This window comes from Heteronotia binoei, chromosome 5, assembly GCF_032191835.1.
Source record: "Heteronotia binoei isolate CCM8104 ecotype False Entrance Well chromosome 5, APGP_CSIRO_Hbin_v1, whole genome shotgun sequence".
Taxonomy (NCBI): domain Eukaryota; kingdom Metazoa; phylum Chordata; class Lepidosauria; order Squamata; family Gekkonidae; genus Heteronotia; species Heteronotia binoei.
The window spans coordinates 111,720,248-111,744,129 of NC_083227.1; the positions used below are offsets into that span (position 1 = coordinate 111,720,248).

General features: G+C 45.3%; 2 protein-coding genes across 2 annotated transcripts in view; both read left to right on the forward strand.

Annotated features, from left to right (window-relative positions):
• The first annotated feature begins 231 nt into the window (after nt 1-231).
• GPX1 (glutathione peroxidase 1) lies at nt 232-4,483 on the forward strand. The gene is made up of 2 exons (XM_060240070.1): nt 232-549; nt 3,391-4,483. The coding sequence occupies exons 1-2, from the start codon at nt 319-321 to the stop codon at nt 3,739-3,741; spliced, it is 582 nt and encodes a 193-aa protein (XP_060096053.1). The 5' UTR covers nt 232-318; the 3' UTR covers nt 3,742-4,483.
• Nucleotides 4,484-16,010: 11,527 nt separating this feature from the next.
• The window catches only part of USP4 (ubiquitin specific peptidase 4), a 72,345-nt gene continuing 64,473 nt past the window's right edge, over nt 16,011-23,882 (forward strand). Inside the window, exons 1-2 of the mRNA XM_060240071.1 lie at nt 16,011-16,205; nt 16,533-16,660. Of these exons, the coding sequence (XP_060096054.1) occupies nt 16,018-16,205; nt 16,533-16,660 (316 nt within the window). The 5' untranslated portion in view covers nt 16,011-16,017. The remainder of the gene's footprint in view (nt 16,206-16,532; nt 16,661-23,882) is intronic.

The window sequence follows — 23,882 nt, forward strand, 5'->3', positions numbered from 1 at the left end:
ACTGCTTATCCAGCAAAAAACAAAACAAAAAACACCACCCCGACTAAATAACAATTAGAATTAATTCAATATTATATTATAGCGTTCAAAAGAGTCCTTTGAATTAACGGATATTTTTGCACGTTTACAGTGCAAGCGACACGCTATCGTCCAACACATTTTGCCATCACCCACACTCGCCACAAACGAGAGAGCGATAAGAGGCGCTACTTGCTCTTTCTGGAAAGGGCGCTGGGGGTTGTGGGCGGAGTTTGCTCGGAGTCATTAAAAGCGGTTGAGCAGCGTTGCCTACTACGCATTTGCTTCTCTTCTGAGACAATGGCTGTTGCTTCGCTGTCTGGGCTAGCGGGGCTGCTGGTGCGGCCACTAGGCTCTGAGGGGCCTATAGAGCTGGGCTCCTTTCTGGGGCAGGTGCTACTAGTTTCCAATGTGGCGTCGCTTTGAGGCACCACGAGCCGAGACTTTACCCAGTTCCACGAACTGCAGCGGCGCTTCGGGCCCCGCGGGTTTACGGTGCTCGCCTTCCCATGCAACCAGTTCGGCCACCAGGTACCGTAACTTCAGGCAAAGCAGCGCGGTGGGACTGCTGCCCGGGAAGCTTCTTTTCAGGTCTTGGAGAAAGTCGGATCCCAAATCGCCTGCAGTTTCCCTTTAATCTGTGAAACGAGAGGTTCCGGGGCCCAATGTACCCTGAAAGAATTTTTATACTTTTAGGAATGGACTGGCTGTGGCTGTTTCCGCACTTTTTATATGCACAGAAGTATAATTATTTTCCAGTAGTGTTCTTCCATGTGGTGCCGGACGGAGTAATCTTGGTGCTGTTCTGTGCCCTGTTTTGTTTTTTTGCCCTTTCCGTGTGCCTTCCTCATGTCTTCTAAATGCCTTCGCTGTCTTCCTTAGCCCCAGTTGCACTCCGTCCTAACTTCCCTTCCTTGCTTGCTTTCTCTCGTCTTTTGTCCCCACCCTGTGCCGCTTCTCAAGATGCCTTTAAGTATGCTAAAGGCAATGGGGGAGGATGGTGAGATTGTGTTGGAAATGGCGGTGAGGGAAAAGAAAATCTGAGCTCGCGGCTATATTCTGTTTCCCTTAGTTCAAGGGCATGAGTTTGATTACAACATCGCCACCGCTAGCAGGGAGGGGCCTCTGCTACCGGAAGTGAAAATGAATATGAGAAGAGAAATGGGGGGAGGAGCACCACCCTCCTAGCACCTGCTGCATCTACACCCCTCCCTTTGTACATCTACTGTACACACGCTTCTGGAGCCCACAGTATTGGTTTCAGTTGCACATCCCTATCAGGCTGCCTGATTTTGCAGAGTTGTAGATGGTGACAAAAGACACTTCCTCAATTTATTTCAGTGGGATAAATATTAGTAAACTTAAATAATTGTGCTATTATCTTTAAAGTTTTCTTGGACCCCCTTTAAAAACACAACTGAAATTTATTAAAATGTTTTTTTGGGGGGGTGGAGAATTCCCCCCCCCTTAAGCTTGAGTATATTTAAATAGTAAATTCTCCCTTTCCCCCAGAGACAGAAATACCATTATAGAAGCCATTTTGTGTCAGTGCCCAGACCCCTTCTCAAGTTCCAAAAGTACCTGCAGTTTTGGAGGGGGGCTGTTCTACATGTAGCTGTTCTGCTTAGATCCCCTCCCCATTTCCTCTCCCTGTTCAACCAGCTAGCTGCTGCACATTGTCTACCTTGTGAGAAACTGCCTTGTTCTTCCCCTTGTGCCACTGGGTTTGGGACTAAAGTTACCCATTTAGTAGATCTTCAGTACTGCAAGATGTAGAACAGAAGAAGGGATCTTTTACTGAAGTGAGGCAAGCTTTTTTTTTTTGGTCTGTTTAGCAGGATGCATCTTTGATTATTGGAAAGGAGAACAAAAGTTCACAAATGTGCAGGATTATCTTCGCTATATTTATTCTGTAGAAAACAAGTAAAGGGCAGGTCTAGACCATTAGTAAAAAAAATTTTCCAGAAACTTAGGTTGATGACATTTGGCCAACAGTGTTCCCTCTAAGCTGAGTTAGTGTGAGCTAGCTCACAATTTTTTAGCCTCTGGCTCACACATTTTTGTCTTAGCTCAGGAAAGATGGCCCCAGAGCAAACTAATTTATGCAATAGCTCGCAACTTTAATGCTAGTAGCTCACAAAGTAGAATTTTTGCTCACAAGTCTCCACAGCTTAGAGGAAGCATTGGCAGCCAAACCCAGAAGCTGGAGAATGCAATCATTTTCACTTCTAGTACTTGATCTGGAGCATGTAAGTTTGTAAAAAAAAATGTAAGTTTTGAAAGTTTCAACTAAATTGTTGGGTTGAAAAAGGTTTTCACTCCATCCGTACTAACTTTGTGGGACTGGTCTTTAAAACACCCTGTACCTTTGTCTGCTATCAGACAGCAAAGATCTTGCCTGAGGAGTACGGAAACTGGATTAAACTAACTTTTTTACTAACCTTTTGCCTGATGATGGCTGAAGTTCAAAGGGCCAAAATGAAATCTTGGCAAAGTCCAAACTGGGTTGGGTGCCTGTGTAAATATTTGCTTGATCAGAATCAACCAGGGCTCACTGGAGCTTCCTGCCACACCTAAAAGGGAATGCATGATGATGAATTTACTGCAGGTGAACAAAATTAATACCATCGTCAGTTGTAAAAACATTAGTTTGAGTGGGCTAGGGAGTTGTAGTAGTCAAGTCTGTAGGAAAAAGATGCCATTGTATAGTTCAGCTATTACTGTAACACTTAAGATTTTGCGTACAAGTAGTTCAATTTTAGGGAACATAACACTACATTGTAGGCTGATAAAAATGAATTCACGTGCAGTTCATTCACTTTTCAAGGCATAAAACATGAAAAAGAGTTTGTTACTCTTCTTCATTCCCCTCTGTTCTGTTGCTGCTGTTGAGCGTAATTAATTCGTAGCATTTTTTGTGTGGAGACAACTGTTGACAACCATATTAAGGAAATTATCAATAACTGAAAAGCATTTAACTGATAATTGTCAGATGGTAGCTTCTAGCATCCACTTAGCATCTAGTTATCTAGTATAGTATATGTGATGTATGAATGTTATTTCTGTTGAGAACATGAAGTTTTGCATCTGAATATTATTAGCTGCTGTAGCAGAACACCTTTCTAAAACTGGTAGTGAAATTTTCCTCCATGTATTTGCTGAACTAGGTAACTGTCATACGAAGTAGCACCTGAATGCCTTGAAGGTATCTGCATTTCAGCAGAATTACTACTGAAGTTCTGGTTAAGTTCTTGCTGAGACCAAAGACAAACATTTCTGTGTGTAGTTTGTTAATTGATTCTTTGCTGATTATGCTTGCTACAGTTTGTGTGATATTGACTGTACTAAACTGTCGTCTTTGCCCTTTTACAGGAAAATGCCACCAATGAAGAGATCCTGAATTCATTGAAGTTTGTCCGCCCAGGCAATGGGTATGAGCCTAACTTCCCTGTGTTTGAGAAGTGTGAGGTGAATGGAGCAGATGCACACCCACTTTTCAAATTCTTGAAGGAAGCATTGCCTTTCCCACATGATGACCAAGCATCACTCATGACCAACCCACAGTGCATCATCTGGTCTCCTGTGTGCCGCTATGACATCGCATGGAATTTTGAGAAGTTCCTTATAGGTCCTGATGGTGTGCCTTTCAAACGATACAGCAGGCGGTTTGAAACGATCAAGATCCAGGATGATATTGAAAAGCTTCTTCAGCAAGTTTCATAGAATCAACCGTCTTGCAGAAATTTCCTCTTATGCTAAAGAGCTGCAGATCGATTTCTGTCTAAATTTTTGAATGGCTTTACACATTGTCTCCTTAATAGGTACACATTCCAGATCTGCTTTGCATACTCCTGTCAGGACCAAAGTACACAAGCATCAAGTTTAAATTCAGTACACCACAGAATCATATGCCAGGAAACCATGTGATGTGGCTGTTCTCAGTATATGTTTCTGTGGTGTGCACAGTTAACCTTCAGTCATGTCATGAAGATCCTTGTGCTGTGATGGCAGATTTTGTTAAAGCAACATTATTAAAAATCTGCACAACTGGTCAGATATCCAGTGGCCAGTCAGAAGCCCTACTGAGCAAAATCCTCATCTGACCCTGCCCATTGTCTCAAAACATCCATTGGGTGCCAGGAAAGGTCTCGCAGGCATCATGGTGCCTATGGACATTACATTGGGAACCCCATTGTATTGTGTAAAGTGGCCAGGTTTTCGGACCTTCTGCATTGCCCTTTTTCTTTAGTTACTTTGTATTGCCAATTGCTTACTCTGGCAGTAGGATTCTATTCGCCATCAAAATTTTGTTCATGATGGTGCTTGTTCTAAACATTTGAAAAGCACTTGATATACCTGTAAAATTTTGTGTGTGATGTAGTAAATCACTCCAGGGAAAACAGCTGGGAATCTGAGCAGTGTGATATGAAAGCTCCTATACACCAATAAAATGCTTGCAATACCAGTAAATTTGTCTTTATATAAAAAGCTGGGTTACTTTGGATACTAACTTGTGACTTGAGTCTCAAACTATATTCGCAGAATTTTTCTTTTTGGAATTTTTACTTCACAAGCGTTGTAACTTAACTTACTACCAAGGAGCCAAAAATTAGTCTAGTTGAACCCAGTACAGTATTTATACTTGAGGGGGCCTAACTCATGAGAAGCCAAGCTAATTAGTGCTTACAGGTAAGTCTATATGAACCTCTTTAATACAGTGCCTTCTAATCTTATTGACCAAAACATTAAAAAATTAAAAAAGAGCAGAAATTAAATGCCTCTGTAAGGTTGCTGCCTCATTTGGCTCAAGCCAGTTATGTGTGAGATAAGCAGCAATCCTGTGCAATTTACAATGCTGTGATGGAAGACAAGTTTGTTCCAAACAAAGTGCTGAGGAAACTCCTGCCTGGGTTGAAGGGGGAGAGAGAATGAATATTCTTTTAACAGAAGTGATGAAGGTCAAGGAAACATTTGATAGGCTAGAAATTCAGAGTAGCTACAAGTGCAGATGTTTGACTTCCGTCCTCACATTTCCCTGAATTGCATTTTCTCAAACATCTGCATTCTATTCTCATATTTGCAAAACTTGACCAGTGTAGCAATTGTACTGTGTACTATTAGATTTTTATATTTTTAAGAATATAGCTTACAAAATTAAGGGAATATAATACAACTTTAATACAGTTAGAAAGCAGACAGACACTAAACTTATTAAATCATACACATGCGTAGTTTCTGCCTCTTAATAGCAAACATCTGAGCAGTTTGTAGGACTATTTTGAAACATTCCATTACACCCAAGGGCTAGACAGTTTCTGTCAACTGAAGCCAGCATACTAACAGCCATTTGGGGTGGTTTTCAGGCCACTGTTTCAAAGACTGCAGAATACTTTGATGTTGCCTGGAGTTTTTGTGGAATTTATCAGATGTAGAGAGCCAGTTTGGTGTAGTGGTTAAGTGTGCGGACTCTTATCTGGGAAAACCGGGTTTGATTCCCCACTCCTCCACTCGCACCTGCTAGCATGGCCTTGGGTCAGCCATAGCTCTGGCAGAGGTTGTCCTTGAAAGGGCAGCTGCTGTGAGAGCCCTCTCCAGCCCCACCCACCTCACAGGGTGTCGGGGGGGGGGAGGTAAAGGAGATTGTGAGCCGCTCTGAGACTCTTCGGAGTGGAGGGCAGGATATAAATCCAATATCATCTTAGAAGTAATATGGGGCATGCTACAGCCAGATCTTGTCAGCTCTTGGAACCTAAATGGTCAGTACCTGGAAGGGAGACCTCTGAGGAAGGCAAGGGCAGATCACTACAGACTTGCCATGAAAGCCCGTTGCTGAGGTCGTCGGCTGTGACTTGACTGCACTTTATAAACACACTAAAGTACGTTGGTCAAAACTTAATTTTTTTCCTGCAAATGTGCCTGCTAGGTGCTTCAGTATCTATTGTAAGTGCCCTGAAGTATTTTCCAAACTTGACTTCTACCTACAAATGACCTTCCACCATCTACAGGAGCTATATACAGAAAACATTCTGCTATCATACAATTGCATTCCCATCTTTTTAAGAATAATTGCTTTTTTACAGCATTCTTTTAACAAGTGCTCCTATGGCCACATTATGCAACACTGGTTGAGACTGAACCATGTGAAAGGAAATGGAATGCAGAAGCTGTTAGAAGTAAGAAAAAAGTAGAAAAGCTAGAATCCTAAGCACACAAGAGTGGGGCATTAAAGTGCTGGAGCAATGGTTGAATGTAGTACAGGAATGTTGAATACAGTGAATAGTGGGGCTGCTATTGGTAATTCACAAGGTTTTGAAACTTTATTTTGGTGTTGAATTTAAAAGAATTTGTTTTGATCTGGATGAACAGCAAAGCCATTTTGAATAAATAGCCTTGTGTTGTTCTAAAGACTAATAGGGTTATTGTATATGTTTTTATGGGCTACGGCTCACTATCCATGTGAAAAACTCGACTCTGGCGCATTAAATTTTGTGATAACTATCTTAAAGTGCCATGAGATGCTCCTTTGTTCTTGTTGCATCAAACAAGTATAGCTGTTCTGAACCCCAGCGACAGATTCTATAGACATCAATGTGACCATTTTCATACCTGACAAGCAATAAAGTAAAGCAGAAGCCTGTGGCACTTTAGAGATTAACAAGATTTCTTAAGTACAAAAGCTTAGAATCATAATTCAGGAAACTCACAAATACCTCCCCCCACCCCCAATGTGACACATGCTCCAAGCCCAGAAGATGGGCCAAAAAAAACCCCAAAACCCCAGGATCCCTGGCTTGGAGAAAAATTGCTGCCTGACCACCAAATAACATCAATTCCCTGGGTGTGTAAGAAAGGGCCAGGAGAACTAAGCACTGATGCAACCCTTTTTGCCCTCCCTGTCATGATATGCCTAAATTCACAGAATCAGCATTGCTGCCAGATGGCCATCTAGCCTGCATTTAAAAACCTCCAAAGGAGGAGAGCCCACCCCCATCCAAGGAAGCCTGCTCCACTGAGGAACTGCTCTGTCAGGAAGTTCTTCCTAATATTTTCTTGAAAACACTTGATTTAATCTCAACGTGGTAGTTCTGGTGCAATCTTTTGGGGCAACAGAAAACAACACACCATTCTTTATATGACAGCCTTTTAAGTACTTGAAGATGGTGACCCAGGCTAGCCTGATCATGTCACATCTCAGATGCCAAGCAGGGTTGGGCCAAGTTAGTATTTGGATGGGAGCCCACCAAGGAAACCCATGGTAGCTACACAGAGGCAGGCTACAGCAAACCACTTCTGAATGTCTCTTGTCTTGAAAATCCCACAGGGGTTGCCATAAATTGGGTGTTGCTTGATGGCACTTAACAGCACCAAAGTTTATACTGCCCTGACCTGGATAGTCCAGATTAGCCCAATCTTGTTGGATCACAGAAGCTAAGTGGGGTCAGCCCTGGTTCATACTTGGATGGGAAACCGCCAGGGAAGTCCAGGATTGCAGTGCAGATGCAGGCAATGGCAAAACACTTTTGAATGTTTTTTGCCTTTAAAATCCAGCAGGGGTGTCAAATGTATATCCTGCAGGTCTGATCAGGCCTGCAAGAAACTGGCTATAGTCTGCTTCCTTCTCCCTCTCTCCTGCTTCTGCCATCGCCATTTTTGTTTTTCTCCATAGGATTGAAGCAGCCCAGCAAAGCAACCTCTCCTTCCTCTTTCCCTCTGGCTCAAGGGAGGGGGAGGGAGGAAGAGCTAAAGCTCAAGCTGTGCCAGGCTCAATCACCCAGCAGAGCTACAGAGCCAAGCTCCTCTACTGATTGAGGCGCCTCCTCCTTCCCCCTCTTTTGGGGAAGAGAGAGACACTGCATTGCTTGGCTGCCTCAACCCCATGGGAGAAATATAAAAAACACCTTTAAGATCAACACAGTTTTACTCATGGTAAGTAAAAGCTTCTCTCTCCCCCCCTCCCTCAAACTGAGTTCCCTCCTCCTTTTTAATTGCAATCATGCCCTCATGATCCAGTCTTTCTCAGTAGGAAAGCAATGTGAACTGTTTAGATGAGGAATAACAAGAAGCTGGTGAGGTGGAGACTTAGGCTTCCCAGATAGTAGGCTGATATAACTATACATTTCGTTTGATGTTGGCCATATGGCTTCCTAGCTCTATTCTTTGCAAAGTCCTCAACAGCGTAGGGCCTTTTCATTGGCAAGATTTGATGTTATGCCATCAGCAGTTCTATATGGTAGATATCATAACATACCCTACCCGGCCAGACTATGTCCGTGTAAGTCTGGATCTATTGAAACCATTTCACATATTCTTCTGTATTGTCCTTTTTATCTAAGTATTCGTGATCGATTTTTGGATCCTATTCTTTTAAATAAGATGGGTCTGGCTGATCCAGATAAGGGCCAGTTTCTTTTGAAAGATGTTACTCCTGACATAACTGTAAATACTGCCTTATTTCTGTACTGGGCCAAAAAGATTCGTCAAGACAAGCAACAGTCTTGTTGTCCCATTTAACTGTGATCTTATGTAAATGTACTCTAATCCTGATGTCCAGTATTTTAACCTATTTTCTGTTTTTCAACCCATTGTTCTTTTAACCTGTTTCTACATGCCATTAAAGGTTGTTTGATTGATTGCTGTCTCTCTATTCTTATACTGCCTCATAGGAGCATGGCCGGTGTGTAGGCCCACAGCACCTGACCTACAGTGATGCTGCTGGGTGCCCCCTCCCACTGCTTTCACCTTCCTGGGTCTGCACAGACCCAGGAAGGCAAGAGCAGCTGGGCAACATGCCAGTGTGTGCTCTCTTCCAAGCCTACTTTCCTTTCCAAGGGAAGGCGGGCTCCGAGGAGAGCACGTATCACCCCCCCCCTTGCCTTCCAGGTGTGCGCAGACCTGAAAGGTGAGAGCAGCTGGGTGGTGTGTCAGCATGCGCCCTTCTCCAATCCCACCTTCACATGCAAGGGAAGGCGGACTCCAAGGAGAGCATGTGCTGCCCCACCACTCTCACCTTCTGGGTCTGCACAGACCAGGAAGGCGAGAGTAGTCAGGAGGCACATTGGTGTGTGCTCCAAGGAGAGCATGCATCGCCCTGCCGCTCTCTCCTTCCAGGTCTGTGGAGACCCCGAAAGCAAGAGCGGCATGGCAGCATGGTGGTCTGTGCACTCTTCAGAGCCCACCAAAGACAGGCTCTGAAGAGCACACAGGCCACTGCCCTGCCCCACCCTCACCATCCCTGGCCTGCCTGGAGTGGGGGCAGGGCCTAGGGTGCCAGGAACTCTGGCGCCAGCCCTGCATAGGAGTTGCAGTTATTTTTCTGGGGAAGACTATAGCTTTGGATAAACATATAGTCTGTGTCATATAGTGCCTTCACATGTTCTTCATCAGTGCACAAAGCAACTTATGTACAAAAGCTCACAATGCCCAGCCATTTCAGGTTTTCCTCTGGGTCTTAGGTTCAAAGTATTGACCATGAGATTATGTCAATAAAAAGTAGGTTTGCAACTTACAAATACACACCTGAACAACATCTGAACATCATACTCAAGATTGCTATAGCACAGACATTGTCTCCAGATTTTTATGCAGTAATTTAGAGCAAGAGGTGTCAGTTATCAGAGTCTATTAAACAAACAAAATATTGCAAGAGTGCTAATGTTTTAAGCATGTTTTACGTTTTTAAAAAAACTTTAATTGTGTTTCCTATGCCCTTTATAAAGTTTATATCTCTGCTACCTGGCATTACATTTTATGACGCACATGGCCCGACACAACAAGTCATTTATGTCAGATCTGGCCCTCATAACAAATGAGTTTGACACCACTGTGCTGGGGCTTGTGTGTGTCTGTGCCAGCTGCATTACGTATTTGTTTGTTTGTTTAATATCCCACTCTCCCCGCCAAGGCAGGCTCAAGGCAACTTACAGGGCCAACTGGCATCAGTTAAAAAAATAAGACCATGAAACAACTATTACAATAAAAACAGTATAAAGTGCTATATCCATGGCAGCAGAATGCAGCAAATCATCTTCTTATCTTGGACAAACAAGTCCGTCAAACATGGAATCTAAGGTACCAGCTCCCAAGTGGCTGATCGAGTGCAATCCAGGTGGCGATCTCTAATTTAACAGTCAAAGCTTGGTGGAAGAGCTCTGTCATACAGGCTCTATGGAACTGTAAAAGATCCCACAGTGCCTGATGTTCTTGGGGAACTCATTCCACCAGCACGGAGCTATGACTGAAAAGGCCCTTGCTCTAGTTGTGGCCAGCCTGGCATCTCTAGGGCCAAGGATTGAAAGGAGATTTTGAGACCCTTACCGTAGTAGCTTCTGGGGAATATGTGGGGGAAAGTGGTCCCATAGGTATGCAGGTCCCTGGCCATATAAGATTTTAAAGGTAAGAACCACCACCTTGAAATGAATCCAGTATGCAATAGGAACCAGTGTAGTGCTTTCAACACAGGTTGAATGTATTCCCACACAGAGAGACCCAATAGCCTGGCTGCAGCACTCTGCACCAGCTGAAGTTTCTGGAGTTAAGACAAGGGCAGCCCCATGTAGAGAGCATTGCAGTAGTCTAGTCTCCAGGTGACCATACTGTGAAACGCTGTTGCTAAGTTGTCACATTCAAGAAAGGAAACCAACTGCCTAATTAGATGGTAAAAGGCTGATTTGGCAGCGACTGCTACCTGGGCCTCCACTATTAAAGAGAAATTCGGGAGTACTCCCAAACTCTTAACCCTCGGAGTTGGTGCCAGTTGTGCCCCATTGAAGGTCAGGAGTGGGTTCCTTGACCCCAGACCACTGCAATTTAGGTATAGGACCTCAGTCTTTGTCACATTCAATTTCAGTCAACTCAGCCTGCGCCACAGCACCACAGCTTGTAGTGCCAGGCAGGCCTTGAAGTCAGGAGGAGCTCACAGGAGCACAGCTCCTGAACCTTTCTGATGGTTACCCCTCCTCCTCCCCACCTTGTCCATTGAATAGCAGGTGCAGCTGCATAACAGTCCCTGGATGAGTTCCATCACCTATTTTTCTACAAAATGACCCCTGACCCCTGGTTCTGTGAGTGCGTGTGTCCATGTTTTAACTTCCTACAAGTTTTTGGAGGAATTGCTGAGCTGTTGGGTAGTGTGCCTGTTGTGAGTGCAAGCCCTAGAGTAGTATATTATATATTTTGGGAATTTGAATGCATGCATTGGTCTCTGAAAGAGCCCCATAGTGCAGAGTGGTAAAGCTGCCGTACTGCAGTTGGAACCCTCTGCTCACGACCTGAGTTCGATCCCAGCAGACACTGGTTCAGGTAGCCAGCTCCAGGTTGACTCAGCCTTCCATGCTTCCGAGGTTGGTAAAATTAGTATCCAGCTTGCTGGGGGGGGGGGGGGAGTGTAGATGACTGGGGAAGGCAATGGCAAACCACCTCATAAAAAGTCTGCCATGAAAACATTGTGAAAGCAACATCACCCCAGAGTCAGACACAACTGATGCTTTCACAGGGACCTTTACCTTTTTTATTGGTCCCTGAATCTATCTTTTCTCTGTCTTATCTGGGTCCACAATTTTCAAAAGATAAAGTGGTGAACTCTGGTGGCCCCTTTTTGATCTGGTTAGCTGTCAAATTAGGGCTAATAATTGTAAATGGTGATGCTAGATTCGACAAGACAGCATACTTAACCTATCTTTCTGCCAGTGTGTAGTCTGATTAACTATGGTGAGTGGGCGTCAACGTGGCAGATGCGGTTCAATGTGGCCAAGTGCAAAGTAATGCACATTGGGGCCAAGAATCCCAGCTACAAATACAAGTTGATGGGGTGTGAACTGGCAGAGACTGACCAAGAGAGAGATCTTGGGGTCGTGGTAGATAACTCACTGAAAATGTCAAGACAGTGTGCGTTTGCAATAAAAAAGGCCAGCACCATGCTGGGAATTATTAGGAAGGGAATTGAAAACAAATCAGCCAGTATCATAATGCCCCTGTATAAATCGATGGTGCGGTCTCATTTGGAGTACTGTGTGCAATTCTGGTCGCTGCACCTCAAAAAGGATATTATAGCATTGGAGAAAGTCCAGAGAAGGGCAACTAGAATGATTAAAGGGCTGGAGCACTTTCCCTATGAAGAAAGGTTGAAACGCTTGGGACTCTTTAGCTTGGAGAAACGTCGACTGCGGGGTGACATGATAGAGGTTTACAAGATAATGCATGGGATGGAGAAAGTAGAGAAAGAAGTACTTTTCTCCCTTTCTCACAATACAAGAACTCGTGGGCATTCGATGAAATTGCTGAGCAGACAGGTTAAAACGGATAAAAGGAAGTACTTCTTCACCCAAAGGGTGATTAACATGTGGAATTCACTGCCACAGGAGGTGGTGGCGGCCACAAGTATAGCCACCTTCAAGAAGGGTTTAGATAAAAATATGGAGCACAGGTCCATCAGTGGCTATTAGCCACAGTGTATGTGTGTATATAAAATTTTTTACCACTGTGTGACACAGAGTGTTGGACTTGATGGGCCGTTGGCCTGATCCAACATGGCTTCTCTTATGTTCTTATTGGTTTCATCCTCCATCTCTGACTGCATTAGATTGTTTCAGCTGGGAAATCCCTACAATAGTGATCATATACCTCTACGGTTGGAACTGAACCTGGGATGGACAGAGCAATCCTGAGCTGTTTCAGCAGGGCAGTGGTTGGCCTCCATGCAACCTTGGCTCTGCTAATCAACGCCCTAAGGCCAAATTATGCTGCAAGGGGGTGGGCATAAAGTGTAGCTGGTTGCTTGTGAAGCCATGTCCATGGTGAAACTGCTGCAGTGTGGCCTCCCAGCATAGTGTTGAGATGGGGGCAACACAAGAGGAGGGGCAAATTGGGTTGATGGGAGTGGCTGTGCTGCTACACACGGCAGATGCTGATGCACAGTTGGTAAGCAACCCAATTTGCACACACCCCCTCCCGATTTGCTTCAAGAAACTTAAAAATTTTGGTGTTCACACCCTTGTATCTGAACTGGATTTTTGAAGCTTGAAGAAGCAATTGTGAAACAAGGCATCAGTACATCCTTGTTGGAATAATTGGCCTGCTGGCTGCTTAATGAAGCAATATTGGATTAATTGTGACATCAATCTTCTTCAGTGCATCATCAGATTTTCTGGCAAGAAGACAGCACTTAATTGCTTCAAAGTTGGACTTAATTTCTGTTAGTCGCTTTGTGATGTTCCGTTCTGAATAAGTAACTGCATTGACTTTGCCTTAACAATTTTTTAGTATTATATACCTTTGGATAAGATTGTGATTGTTTATTATTATTTTGAGGCTGGTAACTACAGAAACTTTTTGCTTTATTTTTTGGCTGCACAGTTGGTGGCAGGGATGGGCAGCTTGGAGAGCCCTATTCTCCTCTTCCATCCAACCCCCTAACAGATACCCATGTCAATGACAAAAACATAGTCACCGTCATTTGCTTTCCCTTCATGCCAGCATGTTCCATGGGCAAGCCCTCCACAAATATTTTGACTCCATCCCCCGTAGTGGCTCCCCCTCACACATACACAAAGGATTGCTTTATAAATGTACATGCAACTATGAATAATATAGGATGACACTTTCCCAGAGTTAGGGGCAAGAAACGGTCCCCTAAGTTGCCATGGCAACTGTGATTGTCGCTGAACTCACCACTGCTATTGGATTTAAGGAACAGGGCCGCTAGAATAAGTCCTCAAAAACTTCCTCCAGTTACTGGAATTATTGCAACATTTCTCAAGTTTCAATTTTAGTGTTAAAAAAAGGATTTTGGTCCCCCGTGGCATGATAGATTCTGAAAAATTTTGAAGAGAAGGAAATCCCAACTGCTATCCAGTTTTTGCAGAACAAATTCCCATCTCTTTCTTCTACAGTATTTACAGGCCAAATATCAACTTTCTAAAAATAGTTGGTTAAATAAAAGGGTCTATCAGAAATTTTATTTGTTGAAATTACTTCAGGTCTCCTCTGTGTGAGATTCATGCAAATTCTGGCAGCTGGTAAACCACAGTACTAGAAGGCACTCTTCCTCTATTTGTTGAGTTATCCTTACAGACTGGGAGAATTACTTTAAAGCTGCTTTATCCATTCCATCTCCTTGCCAGAAGGCTCTTCTCTAAATACAGTTCCTGACCATTTGGAAAACTGGGATCCTGTTACTACCAAAGAAATCTTCACCTTACTGGGAAAACTAAAAGGTGGAAATCACCTGGCTCTGATTGGGTCCCTGCTGAGCTTTTCAAGTTAAATACTGATTGGTGGGCTCCAGTTTTTAGTCTGCTGTATTCACTGTCATTGATCATTCTGGCAAAATCCCAGATATATGGGGCCAGAGTATAATTGCTCCCATTAACAAACAGGGATTGTTTGATTTACCAGCTAATTATCATCCCATCAGTTTACTTTCAATTCCTGGGAAACTATATGCTGCCCACCTCAAATCTAGACTGAGTAGATGACAAATTATTCTGTAAAAGTAACAGGACAAATTGGCTTCCAGGAGGGTCCCTCTATGCTTCCTCATGCCTATACCCTTTTATTCTTGGTAGATAAATACATCTCTCAGAGAAGGGAGCCATATACAGCTTTTATTGATCAGCATACAGCATTTGACTCCTATCTTTTATCTGAATCTCTGGAACAATTTGGAAAAGCTGCACATGCCACCAAAACTATTATTTCTGATTAAATCACTGTACTCTACATTGTTAGTTAAGGTTAAATGTTCTGCTACAGGAAACTACTCAAAACCCAATCTCAGTAGCAAAATATGTCAGTTTGTTGTATTGGTTAAGTGCATGGACTCTTATCTGGGAAAACCAGGTTTGACTCCCCACACCTTCATATGCACCTGCTGATGTGACCTTGAGTCAGTAATGAGTTCTTGCAGAGCTGTTCTTCTCAAGGACAGTTCTGTCAAAGCTCTCTCGGCTCTATTGGGGGGAGGGAAAGGAGATTGTAAGCTGCTCTTACTCAAAGTTCCCAGGTATTTTCTGAGTTGGATCTGGCAACCCTAGCTTTTCCACTCACATAATTGTCAGGTCACTGTAAGGGTGTTAGCTGCCCTCAGAGAGTCTGCCCTTGCAGCAGAACAGTAACTGAACCTTTGCCATCTGTACTCTTCTAGAAGAGCCAATTTCATATTGCCTTTATTGATCAGGTTTCCCTGCTGCTTGCATGACTTCCATATGCCATATCTTTTTTGCTGGCAATGATAGACGTGTAACCCTGGTCATGGCAAAGTTTATGTTCCATGCCCTCAGAATCAGGCAAACACCTGTTAAAAATAATAACTCTGGGCTTAAAGACTAGTAGGACTATAGACTCTTATTTGTTTTACCAAGGTGCCTTGGGGCAAAAAGAAAGCAATATGGCTGCACGACAGCCCTCCAAACAACATTTGACAAATACACCTAGCTTTGTAGCATTTTGCCAAATCACAGTTCCCTGCAAGGCTTGGAGGGAAGGTGAGATGGTATCTTGTCACATCTCCGAAGCTAAGCAAAGTCAGTAGTTAGAAGGGAGACCTACAAAGAAGCCAACAGCAAGCTGCTTCTTGTCTTGAAAAGCCCTTGCTGGGGTTGCCATAAACCCGCTGCAACTATCACTATCACGCTGTGTAAAAAAAGCAAAAATAGCAAAAATCCAGTTGCAAAACACATTATTCAGTGCGAACCCTCCCTCTCTCTCTCACACACACACACAGAGGCTTAAAGGTCTGAGCCACTAGGCTGGCACAGTTAAAGGCTGGTGATCAAGGACATCCTCTCGTTTCCTAGGTCGCTTTTATAACTTCTTATAGACGAGTTAAAGATCAACATGGAGTTTGAGAGCTCAGGTGCCAATCTCATGCTTCCAACCGACACGAGAGCTTTGGCCAGTTAAACGACTGCCTGTCCTCGTTCCGCACTGGGCTTTAACTGTTAAGCCGGGCATCCGAGACGACGTCTGAGGTGAACGGTCAACGCGCCTGCGCAGTGCTGTTTCATGCGCGCCACCGGACGAGGAAGGATATCCGCGGTTGGGGAACAGCCGGGCGCGCGAACTGTCATGGCGGCCGCCGAAATGGGATTAGAGGGTGTTGGTGCTACTGCCGCCCCCAGGCCGGACGCCGGGACGCAGCGGGCAGAGTTCTTGCCGCTTCTAGGGGCGGCTCTGATGCCGGGGGAGTCCTGGTGAGAAGAAAACGGGAGCAGTGGTTGTAGGGAGAGCGGAATCGGGGACACAGGACGACAGGTCGTCCTTTGGGATCAGGTTGAAGGCCGGAACGCACGCTCTGTAGGCGCTTTCTGCGGCCTTGCTGTTTGTCTTCGAATGAAGCTGGAAAAGGGGGAGGGGGCGGGAGACGAGAAGAACGGGAGCTGCTCACGTGGCCTTCTCCGCTGGGCCTTAAGACGCCGCGGCGCCGTGTGGGCTCCTTCGATGCTGGTGCTGAGTCACTCTGTTGCCCCGCCCCCTTCTAGTATTCTTGTTAACCCTCCCCCCTATTTGCTTGCTTGTAGGTTCTTGATTGACAGCCGGTGGTTTAAGCAGTGGAAGAAATATGTGGGCTTTGATAGTTGGGACCTGTACCACGTTGGAGAGCCTAATCTCTTTCCGGGACCGATTGATAACTCTGGGCTTTTTGAAGGTAACAGTTCGAGGAGGGGTAGAGTGGAGTCTCTGCTGGAACTTTAGAGTCAGGAGTGTAAAAAGAAAGGAAGGAAATTATTTTGTATGCTGCTTGTTCTTACGCTTCCCCTTGCAGCTGTTGTTTCTCAGCTCTTAAGTAAAGGTTGGTTGGATCTCTCCTGTAATTCTCTGGGATGGAAAATGCATGTGGTTGGTCTCTGGCAAGATAGCCACAGATGGCGTTGTTGAAGACATTCCACCCTTATATTCATGGCTTCCCACACCCTTGCCAGTAATTTTTTCAGTTAGCATCTGTCCACTCAGCTGGAAAGTGTGTCTGAGGCAGAAAGCAGATTTTTGGGTCTTTCTGTAAATAGAAAATGAAAGAGAACTAACCAGATAGATAATTACATCAGCTGTTTGTTATTACTTTGTGGAAAAAGGTAAAAGTCGGATCTACACGGATCTTCGTGAATTCATATGATTTTTACATTGAAATGAAATCAAACCACTTTAATCCTATAGATCCTGTCTTAGACTATAGGCAGGACCACAAAAATCATGCCTCCACGAATTCGTGGCGCCTCAGCAGTGCAAAAACTGGCTTCCAAAGCACGGATCCTCATGAATTCATATGATTTTTATGGAGAAATGAAATCAAACCACCATTATGTTGTAGATCCTGTCTTAGACCATAGGCAGCACCAGAAAAATCATGCCTCCACGAATTGGTGGCACCACAGCACTGAAAAAACATGTTTCCAAACCACGGATCCTCATGGATCCTCATGATTTTTGCTTTGGGCCACCCCAAGATAACCAGCCAATCACATATCATGTCCATGGGCAGATGTTGCACCACAGAAATCGTGGATCCACCTGTTCGTGGCAGCGCCAGGGACCAAAAACTTGCTTTTGGACCACGGATCCTCATGGATCCACATGATTTTTGCCTTGGATCCCCCCAAGCCATCCATCCAGTCATATATCATGTCCATGGGCACAGTTTACACCACAGAAATCATGGATCCACGGCTTCGTGGTAGCGCCAGGGACCAAAAACTTGCTTTTGGACCACGGATCCTCATGGATCCACATGATTTTTGCCTTGGATCCCCCCAAGCCGTCCATCCAGTCATATATTATGTCCATGGGCACAGTTTACACCACAGAAATCATGGATCCACGGCTTCGTGGCAGCGCCAGGGACCAAAAACTTGCTTTTGGACCACGGATCCTCATGGATCCACATGATTTTTGCCTTGGATCCCCCCAAGCCATCCATCCAGTCATATATTATGTCCATGGGCACAGTTTACACCACAGAAATCATGGATCCACGGCTTCGTGGCAGCGCCAGGGACCAAAAACTTGCTTTTGGACCACGGATCCTCATGGATCCACATGATTTTTGCCTTGGATCCCCCCAAGCCATCCATCCAGTCATATATCATGTCCATGGGCACAGTTTACACTACAGAAATCATGGATCCACGGTTTCGTGGCAGCACCAGGGACCAAAAACTTGCTTTTGGACCACGGATCCTCATGGATCCATGTGATTTCTGCTTCAGATCCCCCCAAGCCCTCCACACAGCCACATATCATGTCCATGGGCAGAGTTTACACCACAGAAATCATGGCTCCATGGTTTCATGGCAGCGCCAGGGACCAAAAACTTGGTTTTGAATCACGGATCCTCATGGATCCACATGATTTCTGCTTCAGATCCTCCCAAGCCCTCAATCGAATCACGTATCATGTCTATTAGCAGAGTCTAGAACACAGAAATCATAGATCCACGGCTTCGTGGCAGTTCCAGAAATAAAAAACTTGGTTATAAACCACGGATCTTCATGGATCCACGTGATTTCTGCTTCAGACCCCCCAAGCCCTCCATAGAGCCACATATCATGTCCATGGGCACAGTTTACACCACAGAAATCATGGATCCACATTTTCAAGACAGCGCCAGGGACCAAAAACTTGGTTTTGAACCACAGATCCTCATGGATCAACATGATTTCTGCTTCGGATCCCCCAAGCCCTCAATCAAATCACATACCATGTCCATGAGCAGAGTCTGCACCACAGAAATCATGGATCCACGTCTTCGTGACAGCGCCAGGGACCAAAACATTGATTTTGGACCACGGATCCTTATGGATCCACATGATTTCTGCTTCGGATCCCCCCAAACCTTCCATCCAGCCACTTATCATGTCCATGGGCAGTGTTTGCACCACAGAAATCATAGATCCACAGCTTTGTGGCAGCGCCAGGGACCAAAAACTTGCTTTTGGACCACAGATCCTCATGGATCCACATGATTTTTGCTTTGGAGCCCCCCAAGCCCTCCATCCAGTCGCATATCATGCCCATGGACAGAGTTTGCAGCACAGAAATCGTGGATTCACAACTTCATGGCAGCGCCAGGGACCAAAAACTTGCTTTTGGAACACAGATCCTCATGAATCCTCATGATTTTTACTTTGGGCCACCCCAAGCTCACTATCCAATCACATATCATGTCCATGGGTAAAGCTTGCACCACAGAAATCATAGATACACAGCTTCGTTGCAGTGCCAGAGACCAAAAACATGGTATTGGACCACGGATCCTCATGAATCCTCATGAATTTTGCCTTGGATTCCCCCAACCTCACCATCCAATCGCATATCATGTCTATGGGCGGAGCTTCCACCACAAAAATCATGGATCCACGGATTCGTGGCAGCACCATGGAAGAAGAACTTGGTTTTGCACCATGGATCCTCATGAGTTTACACCCTGGAAATCATGGATCCTTGGCATTGTGGCAACATCATGGAGCGAAAACATGGCTTTGAAGCACATATCCTCATGGATCCTCATGATATCTGCATTGGCTCATCCCAAGCTCACCATCCAATCTCATGTTGTGTCCATGGAAAGAGCTTGCTCCACAGATATAATGGATCCATGGCTTCGTGGCAGCACCATGGATCCAGAACATGATTTTGAGGCACGGATCCTCATGGGTCCTCTTATGAAAAGATAGGAGTCTTGGAAAACAATTTCACAGTAGACCTTTATTCCTGGTTTAGCAGTGTCCCCAAATTGACATTCTACACCAGGGGTGGCCAACGATAGCTCTCCAGAAGTTTTTTGCCTACAACTCCCATCAGCCCCAGCCATCAGCCATGCTTGCTGGGCTGATGGGAGTTGTAGGCAAAAAACTTCTGGAGAGCTACTGTTGGCCACCCCTGTTCTACACTAAAATAATAGAATTGTATAGAATCATAGAGTTGGAAGGGACCTCCAGGGTCATCTAGTCCAACTCCCTGCACAATGCAGGAAACTCACAAACACCTTCCCCAACATTCACAGGATCTTCATTGCTGTCAGATGCCCATCTAGCCTCTGTTGAAAAACCTCCAGGGAAGGAGAGCCCACCACCTCCCGAGGAAGCCTGTTCCACTGAGGACCGCTCTAACGGCCAGGAAGTTCTTCCTCATGTTGAGCTGGAAACTCTTTTCATTTAATTTCAACCCATTGGTTCTGGTCCCACCTTCTGGGGCCACAGAAAACAATTCCACACCTCTCTCTCTCTCTCGGCTTGGCTTCGCGAACGAAGATTTAAGAAGGGTGCAATAGTATATGACAGCCCTTGAAGTACTTGAAGATGATCATATCACCCCTCAGTTGTCTCCTCTCCAAGCTGAACAGACCGAGCTCCTTCAATCTTTCCTCATAGGACTTGGTCTCCATGTCCCTCATCATCTCCATTGCCCTCCTCTGGACATATTTCGTTATTAACCTGTGGTGCCCCAAAATGAACACAGTAGTCTGGTAGGGTCCTAACCACAGCAGAGTAAAGTGACACAATCACTGAACATGATGTGGACACTTGGTTTTTGGTGATAAATTGTGTTTGTCTTGTGTGGAATTGTTTCCTGTGGCCCTGGAAGGTAGGACCAGAAGCGGTTGAGATCAAAAGTGGTTTCGGCTCAACATCAGGAAGAATTTCCTGATCGTTAGCAATTTCTCAGTTGAACAGGCTTCCTCCTCGGGACGTGGTGGGCTCTCCTTCCTTGGACGTGTTTAAACAGAGGCTAGATGGCCATCTGACAGCAATGAAGATCCTGTGAGTTTAGGGGGAGATGTTTGTGAGTTTCCTGCATTGTGCAGGGGGTTGGACTAGATGACCCTGGAGGTCCCTTCCAACTCTATGATTCCATTATTCTAATTTGGTGGCCTCTATCTAGTGAGCAAGATGTTTTGAAGTCAAAGATAAGACCATTACAATATCTGCCTTGGATAGTTTGCAACTCAGTGGCATCAGAAAGTTCAGAATGCAGTTATTTACAGTGAAAGGTATGGACATGATTTTGATTTCTCATGTTACTGTGGTGTCCTTGATAAGGTAGAGACATTACAGATTTTTTTTGTTTGGTCATCCTGTAGACATTGGTGTGATGTCATAATGCACAAGCCTCAAAGTAGCTGAAGCAGTGTTTGGCATCTTGGCAGTGTTCTGAGGTTTTCGTGGGTTATTCTGTGGTCATGGACGTGCTGTGTGATGTGAAAGAAACCTCAGGGGGACCATGCATGATGAGCCCAACTATTCAAAAATGAAAAGTCACAGAACTCATGAAGATTAAGTGTTTCAAAGTATGTAACCACACTGTGACATCATACAAGGTACTCGAAATCCAATTTGTATTTTGCAAACGCTGGACACAGACGTGACATCTGGATGGATAATGAGTGTGGTGAACAATAAAATTGTGAATGTGTGATAGTTGTTCAGCAAGCTATGACCATGGATGTTACATGTGGTATAATGTCGAGTTTTCCTTGATCCAACGCAAATAACTTTAAGATCAAGAAGGATCCGCACTTCAAAACCATATTTTGGCTCCTTGGTACCGGCACAAAGCCATGGACCTGTCATTCCTGTGGTGCAAGGTCTGCCAAAAATCATGGTGGAATCCAACGCAAAAATCATGTGGATCCATGAGGATCCATGGTCCAAAAGCAAGTTTTGGTCCCTGGCGCTGCCACGAAGCCGTGGATCGACCAATTCTATGGTGAAAACTCTGCCCATGGACATGATATATGACTGTATGGAGGGCTTGGGGGGATCCAAGACAAAAATCAAGTGGATCCATGAGGATCGGTGGTTCATAACCAAGTTTTTGATTTCTGGCACTGCCACGAAACTGGATCCATGATTTCTGTGGTGGAAACTCTGCCCATGGACATGATATGTGATTGCATGGAGGGCTTGGGGGTTCCGAAGCAGAAATCACGTGGATCCATGAGGATCCATGCTCCAAAAGCAAGTATTTGGTTCCTGGAGCTGCCACGAAGCCACGGATCCACGATTTCTGTGGTGCAAACTATGCCCATGGACATGACATGTGGCTGTATGGAGGGCTTGGAGGGATCCGAAGCGAAAATCACGTGGATCCATGAGGATCCGTGGTCCAAAAGCAAGTTTTTGGTCCCTGGCGCTGCCACGAAGCCGTGGTTCCACGATTTCTGTGGTGCAAACACTGCCCATGGACAAGATAAGTGACTGGATGGAGGGTTTGAGGGATCCAAAGCAGAAATCATGTGGATCCATGGTCCAAAATCATGTTTTTGGTCCCTGGCGCTGCCACGAAGATGTGGATCCACGATTTCTGTGCTGCAGACTCTGCTCATGGGCATGATATGTGACTGGATGGAGGGTTCGAGGGATCCGAAGCAGAAATCATGTGGATCCATGAGGATCCGTGGTCCAAAATTAAGTTTTTGGTCTCTGGCGCTGCCACGAAGACGTGGATCCATGATTTCTGTAGTGCAGACTCTGCTCATGGACATGATATGTGATGGGTTTGAGGGCTTGGGGAATCCAAAGCAGAAATCATGTGGAGCCATGAGGATCCGTGGTCCAAAAGCAAGTTTTTGGGCCCTAGCGCTGCCACGAAGCCATGGATCCATGATTTCTGTGGTGCAAACTCTGCCCATGGACATGATATGTGACTGAATGGAGGGCTTGGAGGCATCCAAGGCAGAAATCATGCGGGTCAATGAGGATCCGTGGTCCAAAATCAAGTTTTTGGTCCCTGGCGCTGCCACGAAGCTGTGGATCCACATTTTCTGTAGTGCAAACACTGCCTATGGACATGATAAGTGCCTGGATGGAGGGTTTGGGGGGATCCGAAGCAGAAATCACATGGAACCATGAGGATCCGTGGTCCAAAATCAAGTTTTTGGTCCCTGGCGCAGCCACGAAACCATGGATCCATGATTTCTGTGGTGTAAACTGTGCCCATGGACATCATATGTGACTGGATGGAGGCCTTGGAGGGATCCGAAGCAAAAATCACGCGGATCCATGAGGATCCGTGGTCCAAAAGCAAGTTTTTGGTCCCTGGCGCTGCCTCGAAGCCATGGATCCACGATTTCTGTGGTGCAAACACTGCCCATGGACATGATAAGCGACTGGATGGAGGGTTTGAGGGATCCGAAGCAGAAATCATGTGGATCCATGAGGATCCGTGGTCCAAAATCATGTTTTTGGTCCCTCATGCTGCCACGAAGACGTGGAGCCATGATTTTTGTGGTGCAGACTCTGCTCATGGACATGATATGTGACTGGATGGAGGGCTTGGGGGGATCCGAAGCAGAAATCACGTGGATCCATGAGGATCCGTGGTCCAAAACCAAGTTTTTGGTCCCTGGCGCAGCCACGAAACCATGGATCCATGATTTCTGTGGTGTAAACTGTGCCCATGGACATGATATGTGACTGAATGGAGGGCTTGGAGGCATCCAAGGCAGAAATCATGCGGGTCAATGAGGATCCGTGGTCCAAAATCAAGTTTTTGGTCCCTGGCGCTGCCACGAAGCTGTGGATCCACATTTTCTGTAGTGCAAACACTGCCTATGGACATGATAAGTGCCTGGATGGAGGGTTTGGGGGGATCCGAAGCAGAAATCACGTGGAACCATGAGGATCCGTGGTCCAAAATCAAGTTTTTGGTCCCTGGCGCAGCCACGAAACCATGGATCCATGATTTCTGTGGTGTAAACTGTGCCCATGGACATCATATGTGACTGGATGGAGGCCTTGGAGGGATCCGAAGCAAAAATCACGCGGATCCATGAGGATCCGTGGTCCAAAAGCAAGTTTTTGGTCCCTGGCGCTGCCTCGAAGCCATGGATCCACGATATCTGTGGTGCAAACACTGCCCATGGACATGATAAG